Source organism: Sinohyriopsis cumingii, chromosome 2 (assembly GCF_028554795.1).
Source record: "Sinohyriopsis cumingii isolate HCF-2022 chromosome 2, ASM2855479v2, whole genome shotgun sequence".
NCBI lineage: Eukaryota > Metazoa > Mollusca > Bivalvia > Unionida > Unionidae > Sinohyriopsis > Sinohyriopsis cumingii.
This window is the reverse complement of record NC_142962.1, coordinates 89846508-89859401: the sequence shown is the minus strand read 5'-3', so window position 1 is coordinate 89859401 and position 12894 is coordinate 89846508. Positions and strand designations below refer to the sequence as shown.

General features: G+C 35.7%; 1 protein-coding gene across 8 annotated transcripts in view; it reads right to left on the bottom strand.

Moving 5' to 3' along the window:
• The window catches only part of LOC149805347 (mechanosensitive cation channel TMEM63B-like), a 159008-nt gene that overhangs the window by 138109 nt on the left and 8005 nt on the right, over window positions 1-12894 (bottom strand). For all 8 annotated transcript variants that reach the window (XM_089949426.1, XM_089949453.1, XM_089949462.1 and 5 more), the window contains exon 2: window positions 60-281. In XM_089949426.1, coding sequence (XP_089805552.1) covers window positions 60-218 — 159 coding nt within the window. In that variant the 5' untranslated portion in view covers window positions 219-281. The remainder of the gene's footprint in view (window positions 1-59; window positions 282-12894) is intronic.

Genomic DNA, 12894 nt, shown 5'->3' with positions numbered 1-12894 from the left:
CTGGCTACAACTTTTGTCAACAAGGATGATAATGGGTAAAACATTAAACATTTTCTCACCACCCATGTACAAGAGTTGATGGTAAGGTTGGTTGGAATGCCAGCATACTCATCCTCAAAAAGGTGCGGTTGAGAGCTATTTTTGAGATAAATGACACCACAAGTCTCCTCTAGAGATGGGCTAACTGACACAGGAACACTTGCTGTTGACACACTCATTGTAGCAATGTATTTGCTGTATCTACTGCCACTTGTACTCACTCAATTGTGACATTCTAACATCTGGAACCAAAAAGAAAAATAAATAACTGTCTATAAGATACAATAATTTTGAAAGATTCCTGACCCCTTTCATTTATAAATCATGCAAATACTAAATTATTTATTACATTCATTCTTTGCTGTCACAAAAGCGCTGTTTTACCACTGATTACATCTTAAGAAACGTACAGGTGATGAATTTGGAAAACTTCTTTTTCTAATGAGTCAAATTCAGTATTTACCTGTAACATAAAAAGTGTAGGCCCATATGTATCTTGACATACATATACTGTCTCTCATATATGAAGACCCATATGTATCTTGACATACATATACTGTCTCCCATATATGAAGGCCCATATGTATCTTGACATACATATACTGTCTCCCATATATGAAGACCCATATGTATCTTGACATACATATACCGTCTCTCATATATGAAGACCATATGTATCTTCACATACATATACTGTCTCTCATATATGAAGGCCCATATGTATCTTCACATACATATACTGTCTCTCATATATGAAGGCCTATAAGTATCTTCACATACAAATACTGTCTCCCATATATGAAGGTCCATATATATCTTCACATACATATACTCTCTCTCATATATGAAGGCCCATATGTATCTTCACATACATATACTGTCTCCCATATATGAAGGCCCACATGTATCTTCACACACATATACTGTCTCCTTTATATGAAGGCCCATATGTATCTTCACATACATGTACTGTCTCCTTTATATGAAGTTCCATATGTATCTTCACACACATATACTGTCTCCCATATATGAAGGCCCATATGTATCTTCACATACATATACTGTCTCCTTTATATGAAGGCCCATATGTATCTTCACATACATATACTGTCTCCCATATATGAAGGCCCACATGTATCTTGACATACATATACTGTCTCTCATATATGAAGACCATATGTATCTTCACATACATATACTGTCTCTCATATATGAAGGCCCATATGTATCTTTACATACATATACTGTCTCCTTTATATGAAGGCCCACATGTATCTTCACATACATATACTGTCTCCCATATATGAAGGCCCACATGTATCTTCATGTACAAATACTGTGCTTCCTGATGGTCTATGCTGTTAATATGAAGTCAAAGACCAACTAGCATAGACCTTGATCTACAGTCACATTAAGTGAAGTGTATGCTACACAGAATCAGTGCCTTTTAATAGTGCAGTTTAGGGATTTTTCAAAAAGAGATTTAACCACTTCGTCTACCAGTCTATTTGCCTTTACAATCTATCAATCTCCTGCTGCAAGGTTTCAATTGCTTTAGCAAGGTAAACAGTGCTGGCACCACAGGAGCAATCTGGTCTTGGTTGTTGTCAATGGTGCTGCAATTTGGAATGGGGCTATTGCTAAAGTGGCTACTAACCCTAGACAGGTCATTGTTGCCAGCTGAACTGGGGGCAATGTTAATAAATAAGTTAGCTTTGAATAAGTGTCACTTAAAGATGAGTCTAAAATTTGTATAACTCAAAAAGACATTTAATACAGGTCACTTTCATTCAGATTTACTCAAATTATGTTGAGCAGCTTTTGAGAAGTTTTAAAAGGTACTGTACTAATAACATCCATATTTGACAGCAGATTGGCATAATTTGCATAAATTCAAGTCCTTTATGCCAGTATGCTTTTTGTCAAAGTTAGTCGAAATCTGTTCAGTGGTCTTTAGAATTAGTTGTTGAAAGCAATTTCTATTTTTAGTAACAGCAGACATATTTGATTATAGATCTGCATGATTTTGTATAAAATCTTTTCATGCCAGTGTGCTTTCCATCAAATTTGGTCAAATTCTGTTAGCAATATTTGAGAAGTCATCTAAAGGTATCTCTTTTTTTTAGTAACTGCACCTGTATTTTATTGAAAATTGGCATGATTTGTATAAAATTTAAAGACCTCTACGTCTTTCTGTCAAAATTAGTCAAATTCTGTCGGCAGATATTTTGAAGTTGTTTTGAAGAGCCTGGAATTTTTTAAACAAATTTCCAGTTCCCAAATAATTTGCAAATATATCTCTTGCTCAGATTTGTTAAATGAAGAAAAAGAAAAAAAATTATCTTAATATGAAAGAAAATTTAAGGCGGAGAGAAATCTCATGTCCAATCCCCACCCCCACCCCTTTACCAAAAGATCAAAATGGCCAGGCTCTTAAATGTTTTTCTATTTCAAGCAATGTTTTGGAATATTCATTGTGTCATATTGGCATTATTTGTGTAATTTAAAATACATTTTTGCAAGGATGTTGTGACGTTTGCACGTATTGGGGTGGGGTTCTTCCAATATAATTTAATTAAATTATGATGAAAGTTCCACCCTGGCTCGTTAGGTTAGAAAGTTAAATTAGTGATGATGTAGATTTACAGCTCTGAGCCCCCAGTCAGTAATGCCAACGGTTAAATTATAGAGAACACGAAGATGAAATTCAATCAATAACAATTTAATAAATTTGATAATTTAAAACGATAACTTCCAATCACTCGTCTTTCCCTCGACCAAGTGACAGCCTAATTCATCCCGTGATTTACAGTGCGAGTTCGATTTTCCCCCGTCCTTGCATCTACTCATCTATTTCTTCCCGTTGATTCCTTCCTTCTTTCCGCTCCTCTGACTCCTCCTTTGTCTCCATTCCCCTCTCTACTATTTCCTCCTCCACTTTTGCTTCCAGACCTCAACTTCTCCTTTCTTCTCCTTTCCTCCATCTCTCTATCCGAGACTACGGGACCAAACTTTAACTGGTCTGTCCCTCAAAGCTTCCTTATTTGAAGCTTTCTGTACTTAGAATTTCCCGCTCTAAGATTTTCCCGCCAATAACGAATGGCTATTCGGAGTTACGCTAACCTCTTCTCTGGGTAATTTCTCTCAGCAAACTAACTTTTGCCGGGAAAACGCGGGGATATCATTCTACCCAAATCAAGGTCTCCTCCCTATCTCGATTCTGATTGGGTGGCGCTGTGCCCCTGTCCAATCGTCTTAGCGGCCAGTTCAACCTGTCTGTCTGTTTGCAGGGGAAAGAAGTTAGGACACTCCCACTTCTTCAGGCAATTTCTTTTGATCTTGGAAACATTTCGACACCTAGGTGATAATTGGCTATCGGGAGCCTCGCAGCTCCGATGTCCGGTTCTTCGATTCTAGCCACAACAATCTTACGTAACGGATTAGTGCTAGCCTTCGACAATGTTTGACATCAAACAATGGCCTGTCAGAATTACCTTGATTATACATGTTTCAACTGGGCTACTCTGGGTCGGGGTAAACATGACAGATGTTTTCCATCAAAACTTGTTCAAATTCTGAAGAGCAGTTTTTGTGAAGTCATTAAAAGGTCTTTCTATCATTAGTAACTAAAGCCATATTTGATTGTGGATTGAAATTATTTGTATAAACCTTAAGCTCTTATTTCAGGTTGCCTTCCATCACATTTGATAGACGTCTGTCAAGTGATGGTTGAGAATGAAAGTTATATATTATAGAAAATGTTGATAGATGCACAATGCATAACTGATACAGGGTAATACCATAAGCACACTTGGCCTTAGTCAGGTGAGCTAATAAATATTGCAACAAAAGCCTGAAGGCAAAAATCAAACAATTCTTTTTTTTTTAAAACAAGAACACATCTGAGTTTGTGTCATGAGGAATATCAATAACTGGTATACCGGTGTTTGGTACCATGTGCTTGAAGAAAATGGGGAAAAATCAATACTGTAACCATGGAGTATCAACTTTGTGAATCATACAATTTCTACATTGTTTGTCAAGAAACACTAGCCTCTACCTCTTGAGATGAATCTATAAGGTACACTTTGTGAGGCTGATATCAATACACTGATGTATTTATCAGTGTATAAACCCCCCACAGTGAACAGTGTATATGCACTTCTGCTGTCCCATAATGTGCTGGGTGATTGCCCATAAGTAGAATGAACACTTGATCTGTCCTGATGTGCTGGCACATTATATGAAGGGTACTGTAATTTTATTCTTTCTTGAGCCAGACAATAAAAACATTTCAGGCCAATCAACAGACAAAATAATGTCCTTTAATGTGAGCTGCATCTGCACATGTAGCACTAGGAATAATTATGTATATATGTGATGTAACACTTAAAAATATCAGCGAAAGAGAACAATGCTAAAGAGCAAACTGCATACTATAAATCAAGGCATTTTTAGAGTACTTTCTCAATGATATCAAGGATGACCTGGATAAAGTCTATGGATGTCATATCCTACAATTTTGTGAAGCAGTTTCACTGTTTAAAAGATGGTCATCTTTGCATAGAAGATGACCCACATTCTAGAAGACCACTGTCTTGGATTGGTGAGCAGCAAATGTCTGCTGTTAAGAAAGCAATTAGTAAAGATGTTGGATGCATGGCTAAAAATATTTCTATTATGTACAGCAATTTGTCAACTGTTCTTAATATACTGAAAAATCATCTGAAGCTCGATAAAGTTTCTGCAAGATGAGTCCTGTATTTGTTGATGATTGATCAAAAACAGATTCTGGTTGAGACTGCCAAATAGCTAATTGCCAAAATATGAAGAGTGTGACAACTGGTCATGAAACAAGGATTTAATTTTTTGAACCCAACTCAATTGAAAATAACAATATTTTGATGAGAGAAAATAAGCAGTTATTACAAATCACCATGTAGACTGTCTAGAGTGTTTTATAAGCATTATTTTTGGAATCACAAAACCTGGTTGTCCAGGTACCTACCGGTATGCCTGATTTTGCTAGTGTCACTGGACTTTTTTATGCCCCCAACTGTTGCCAAATGTTGAGGAACACTACTGAACCACCCATCCATGCAATGGAGGCCAAGGTATCCATGTACTCCAAGACAACACACCAGGGCATCATGACAGACTTACTGAAGGAGTACAGCATTCAAACTCTGCTACATCCTCCATACAACCCCAGTTTATGTGATTTTTGGCTACATCCCATTATGTTAGATTTGCTATGGGCCAAACAATTTGAATACTGCCATGCAGTTGGAAATGAAGTTTTCCAATTCAATATATAACATGATAAAAATGAATACAAAATGGCATTTAATAACTGGATAATCAGACAGAGGTATAAACAGATGCAAGAGGAATATTCAGAGGGGATGCAGTGATAAAGAACTCTGTTGAACTGCACTAATATTCAACAAACTTTAAATACCCTTAACACAACATCATACAGTATCTGTCAATGTTGCACTAATATAGATCTATTTATGTCCCATAAAGCATTGTGACTGCACTACAAGTTGCAGTATGTAAAATATAAAATTAAATCCAATTAACCTGATCTGCTAATCAACTGTTTACTTAATAAGGTAGAAATCTGCTCACATTCTTTCATAATTAGGAACATCCAATTTGGTAGTATGAAACATTCAATTTTGTGCCATCTAGATGTACTCCAAGTATGTAACTGAATGCAGTTTATGTTTAATTTACTTTTTTAAATAAAAATCCTTTTTGGAGATAATTTATAAATTGTTTATTTATCTGGTAATTGATCTATAAACAAGTTCGCTAAGATGTACAAATGAGTTCACCATGATGAAGTGTAATTAGCAATCTGCAAACAAAGCTTTACGAACTACACCATCAAAGTCTTTCAGCCTATACTTTCAAAAGTTGAATCAAATTATGAGACTTTATAAGACTGTTGCGCATATATACAAATCATCCTGATCATTTGCAATGATAATGAACGTCTCTACCATGACATGGTTTCACCAGAATTGTCTGGTATTACACATTCAACAATGAACACTCAGATATGCTGCAATCAAGCATCTGACAAATACCAAAATCCAATGGTTACCTGGCCAGTGAACAGAAACTGTAAGTATCTGATGATTACACAGCTTAATATTCTGTTGCAGAGGATAAAACTATTCACTTTAAAAGTAACTTTATCTTAAATGTTTTGGGTCAGTAGTCATTATTCTCCTAAGTGAAATATTTTGTACATTATATTTTTTTTAATTTTTTTACAAATCATGGTTATTATGAAGTAGCCTACTAATCGCCACATGGATTCAACATATAATAAACCAGACACTGATGTAACGTTGCAGCCATTGAGCTCCAAACACAATGTAGCATTTTGTAGCCCTGGGCTTTAGACCCTGATATAGAATTCTAGTCCCAGAGCTGCAGACCCTACTGCAGCATTTAAGCCCCATGGCTCAAGACTGATGGAACATTCCCTTGACTCCTGACCCTGAAGCATATACACAAGAATGCATTGGCTAAATAAAAAAGTCCATGCATTTTCTTTGAAAACCTTTGGACAAAACTAGGGAGCTATAGGGGTGCATGACTGTGGACAGGGGAAGTTACAATATGCTACCTTGCTGCTTATTTTTGACAATACAACACACTACTATGATACCTGTCTATAAAGAACACTTCAAGGAACTTCAAAATCTTGTCCACATAAGTGTCCTTTATGGACAGATATATGTTGTACTCTCTAATAATACATCTACATCAAAGTCTTGGCTTCATACATATCCTTACAGACTGGTATTTGCCAGAACATCTGTAACAATACAGTCAGATCAAATCTTTCCTCTATGTGTCCTTTATAGACAAATAACTGCCAGCACATCTATAACAATACATTTAGATAAATTCTTTTCTTATGTGTCCTTATAATGAGGTATTTACCTACACACCTCAAACAATACATGAAAATTCAAAGTCTTATTCTCATGAGTATCCTTTACACACATATAAAATCAAAGTCTTGTCCTTGTAAGTGTAATTTACAGACATATAAATCAAAGTCTTGTCCTTGTAAGTGTAATTTACAGACATATAAATCAAAGTCTTGTCCTTGTAAGTGTAATTTACAGACATATAAATCAAAGCCTTGTCCTTGTAAGTGTAATTTACAGACATATAAATCAAAGTCTTGTCCTTGTAAGTGTAATTTACACACATATAAAATCAAAGTCTTGTCCTTGTAAGTGTAATTTACACACATATAAAATCAAAGTCTTGTCCTTGTAAGTGTAATTTACAGACATATAAATCAAAGTCTTGTCCTTGTAAGTGTAATTTACAGACATATAAATCAAAGTCTTGTCCTTGTAAGTGTAATTTACAGACAACTATCAGCCTGCACTCAAAGTCTTGTCCTTATAAGTGTAATTTACAGATAGGTATCAGCCTGCACTCAAAGTCTTGTCCTTGTAAGTGTAATTTACAGACAGGTATCAGCCTGCACTTAAAGTCTTGTCCTTATAAGTGCAGTTTACAGACAGGTATCAGCCTGCACTGAAAGTCTTGTCCTTATAAGTGCAGTTTACAGACAGGTATCAGACTGCACTCAAAGTCTTGTCCTTATAAGTGCAGTTTACAGACAGGTATCAGCCTGCACTGAAAGTCTTGTCCTTGTAAGTGTTATTTACAGACAAGTATTAGCCTGCACTCAAAGTCTTGTCCTTATAAGTGTAATTTACAGACAGGTATCAGCCTGCACTCAAAGTCTTGTCCTTATAAGTTAATTTACAGACAGGTATCAGCCTGCACTCAAAGTCTTATCCTTGTAATTTACAGACAGGTATCAGCCTGCACTCAAAGTCTTGTCCTTATAAGTGCAATTTACAGACAGGTATCAGCCTGCACTCAAAGTCTTGTCCTTATAAGTCACAGTAATTTACACACAGGTATCAGCCTGCACTCAAAGTCTTGTCCTTGTAAGTGTTATTTACAGACAGGTATCAGCCTGCACTCAAAGTCTTATCCTTGTAATTTACAGACAGGTATCAGCCTGCACTCAAAGTCTTGTCCTTGTAAGTGTAATTTACAGACACTGATCAGCCTACACTCAAAGTATTGTCCTTATAAGTGCAATTTACAGACAGGTATCAGCCTGCACTCAAAGTCTTGTCCTTATAAGTCACAGTAATTTACACACAGGTATCAGCCTGCACTCAAAGTCTTGTCCTTGTAAGTGTTATTTACAGACATATAAATCAAAGCCTTGTCCTTATAAGTGTAATTTACAGACAGGTATCAGCCTGCACTCAAAGTCTTGTCCTTATAAGTGTAATTTACAGACCTATATCAGACAGTAAACGTCAAACATATTCATCTTAACAAAATCCAACAGGGCAGCTACTAGATCCCATTTTTCTAAATATAGTAAAGTATATTCTGCACTGAATAAAATGGAACTACCATTACCTTAACACATTTAAAAATATGACCAGTTTCATAAATACATTTTTTCACAAATGGTTTAAAAACAGCCAATGAAGCACTAAGTAACCTAATCAATTACTATAGCAATAAATACAATGTCAGTTAAGTACACATGTATACAGTGATGTTCAGTAACAATGATGCATTAGGAATGCTGATGCCATCATATTTACAGAGAACAATTTTGACGTAAGAAAACTCACCACTTAAAAAGCCAAGATGGAATATTCTAAAGAAATAATCCTTACAGTTATTATCATTAGTTCCAGCTAATTTAAAAAACATTCATTCAAAAAGAGAAGAATGTACTAGTTTCCATATGGTCAAGCTGAGTTCTCATGTTGAAAAGCTGTAACTGGCCAGGTTACTGTACGCAACACCTATAGTGCTGCCATCTGCCACAGTTAAAGTTACCTTTATGCTACAGATGCAAGACATTAATTACTTGGAATATTCTCAGGGTAAGTTACTCTGCAAGCCACAATTTGTATCAATCTATACACCAGCATTTATTACAAGGCCACTACATGCCATAATATCAATGTTATTGATTGTCTCTTCATGTGGATTCTCAATGATACAGTACTTGTAACACGCCTCCCAGCTGTTTAATATTGACCCATTAATATGGGATGTACATGTTCTTAGAAATTGTATTTAAAAAGTCTGATTAATATTTTATATGACTCTAAATTTTTAATACTACCATGTTAATCTTAAGCTCTAAGTTATCAATTTTTTATGATATTAAACATTGTGTTATGTTAGCTTTTGCTCAGTTGTACAGTTTCCATGCATGTAGATTCCATTCTTCTTCCAGGGAAATACTATCCATGGAAAAAGAAAGAAAGAAATTGGAAAGTTGTCCAAAGACTCCTTATTTGGACAAGTTTCCAGCCTCTTTTTATGGAAAATTTTTGGTAATTAGAAGCTGGGAAAAGGCACTGGAATAGGATGAACATTTTCCATTGTATCCATATGAGAAAGCTGGACTATCTTTCCACATTGTCCATGCACAGACTAAACTTCTTCCACCCCAAAAGCCTGAAAAATGTACAACACACATTTTCTTTATAAATGTTTAGCCAACATTTCTAGGTGTTATCAAGTTCAATTACATTTATTATGATATACTTGTTGTAGATACAGTATTTCTATACATATATAGAATTCATAGGCTTCATTCTAGAACATGGTGGACTTTTTTGTTAGCTGATTATAGTATTGACTCGCCTATAAGAACTCAAAAAGTGCATTAATTCAACACTGCCTTACAAATCTAAGGCAATATATATATGACTACTTTCTTGGCACGAAAAGGACAAGCCATTTGTACAACAACCATTCTCCCATAGATCTCTCACTGGGCATTGACAAGCACATAAATTCATAACTTAGAGAAACTGACCATAGCTCCATCCTTACAGCAGACACTTAAATAGCATTATAAGGGAGGTTCATCTGTGTAGTTAGTATGGATTCATATGTCTGCCCTTACCCCCCACCCCACCAAAACTGGAGCCCAACCCTTGGAGTCATAACATGGAAACCAATGAGATTCACACACAAGGACCTGCAGTGGCCCAGTGTTTAATGCCATGTGACCTTGTGCCAAGAAGATTGCTGGTTCAGTTCTGACTATCTGATCAGCCTGAATCCTCATTACAACATGTGAGTCTCACTTTTAATCCAACTCCTCTGAGATCTTGATGATGTAAGTTTAATACCAGGTCTAAGGAAAATTGTTCAGAAATATGGCCTTCCACGTGTTCCCAAGCTCAGCCATTCAAATGCAATATCATCTCACTTAACTGAACCCCTCAGAGGTCTTGAATATAAATGCCTACATACCAATTCTGATTAAAATCTTATCAGCAATGAAGCATCTAAAGTTTTCAAGAATGGATGTTGATGGACAAAAAGACAAATCATAAGCTCAGACTCAAGCCTCTGACCAGGTGAGATTCACTAAAGACAAATCATAAGCTCAGACTCAAGCCTTTGACCAGGTGAGATTCACTAAAGACAAAACATAAGCTCAGACAAATCATCAGTCTTTGACCGACCAGGAAAGATTCACTGAAAAATCATTTCAGCCTTCATGCATCCCTTTCCCATGATCAAATCCACATAGACTAGCAGTTTTTGTTTCTTGATTTATGACATTTGTTTATCACCATCACTTTTGTCCTTTCCAAACTTCAAATGAAAACAATTCTTCTTAATACAAAACTTACTGAATACCTCTTTATTATAGTCACATACCTGTGATGTGAAAAACAAGCGTTTACTCCACAACCCTCAACATGATGGAGTTTATAATACATGTTTGTAACCTGTAGCCTGTTACACAGTAATCAGTCATGATCTTCACATCTTCATGACTAGTGCTCATTGAAAACTGTGACCACTGGGCAGCTTATACGGTTAACTGTCATAGGTGATTAAATGACAAAGACAGTCAGCAATAAACAAGAACCATTCCACAGATTAAACAGCTGACAATAGCTAGGGTGATTTTTTTTTTCATACTCCTTTCAGCAATGCTGTTGACTGCCAATTAGGCTATTTTGCCTAGGTAAAAGACAAGTGTAACAACCCCATTCATTGAAGTTAGATAAGTCAAATACATGTACCTGTTTTGAAGAAGCAATCAACTTCATTGCCTTCAATGGGAATGTTTAAGCCATCTTTATTCAAGATTACCTTAATGACTGTTTGTGATCAGCAGTAAAGTTTCTTACCTGCTGGATTTTACTCCCCACATAAAATGCAAAAAAGTGATTATTTTAGTAGATGGAATGAAAAAGTTAGAAGCAGTCTTACACTGAGATTATGATACAGTGTTTATGGCAAACTGTGAAAACAAACCTGTCATTTAGGGAAGAATTGGCCATCTCTAAAGAGACCAAAGCCAAGCAAATCAAAAGTTTTAAACTCCCAGATGACAGACTTTGCTTTTGTGAATAGCTGCAACAATGTGAAGCATTTTATACTATGAATATACACAGCTGAACTTCCTTAATCCAGAGACCTTGGTTCCCAATAAATATGTCCAGAACAATGAGTTTTCTGAAGAAATGAATTGTACACATTTTTATTTTCCAGTGTCATCATATGAAGCACATGTATATGTATTTCCTAGCTGTACATGTATATTCAGTCACAGGTGAAATAAAATAATGAATACATCTACTGACTTGTGTTTATTTCACTTTAAAACATGCACCTGTACATAAACAGGTACATAAACAGAAGTTTAAACAATTACAGGAAAATCTTTTTTATGCAGGCCAGCATCTCTACTTATCTTTGCTTGCTTGACTGTGTTATCATAATACATGTACATGTAAAGCAAAAAGTATGATGAATACAAACCGCAGTTCTGCAATAAAATGCATGATGGTAATCGAATAAAATTAAATCATTTTAAAAGTTGTATTTTACCAATGTTATAAATGCTAAAGAGCCAGTAATTGGCATCAGTTTTTGTCTGAAATGAAGCTGTATACTGTCCAAAGCTTAAATGAAACAACTTTATTTGTACAGACATCAACAAACTGTGATTGTTACTTAGACTTGGTAAACAAAAAAAGGACTTAATGACATACTTAATTTATAAATCATTCTTTATTAACCGTATGTTATGTCAAAAGTGTGGCTGATTTATCCCAATTTATGAGTAGCAAAACACTGTTTATACAATGATACAATTGCTGGCTACAGATAATGATATACTGACACACCTCCAATCTGAGGTGGTGAATCTGTGCTATCCGACTGACAAATATGATTCTTCAAATTTTCTTATTTTTTTGCAGCTTATTTCCAGATTATCAAGGCAAGTATTACAGAAATTTTACACTTTGGTCCCCAATTTTGATTTCTGGATCCAAAATGTAGATTTCTGGATTAACAGAGGAAATTAATGTTAAGAAATTCCATCTTCATTGAAATATGCCCAGAATGTTAGGTTCCAGATAATCAGAGTCCAGACTAACAAGGTTCTTCTTCAAACTCTACAAGGAAATGTGAACAGTACCATACAGACTTGGGTTCGAGTCCAAGGCTCGGCTAGCGTGGGTACGTGGGAAAGCCTGCCAGTAGCTTCTCGTGGGTCGGTGGTTCTTCCCTGGGTTTTCCAGGGTTCTTCCTCCACCAGTTATACTGGCCGCCATGTATAGCCTGTCTTGTGCTGATAAATGGCATTAAACCCTAGAACAACAACAACCATACAGACTCTAATGAGTGCAATGATGAACACTAAAGACATTTTATCACCTTCAAACCCTCAAATAACTAGTATAACAGCAACATTAGCAAAATACAAGTTAATGCTGTATTCCA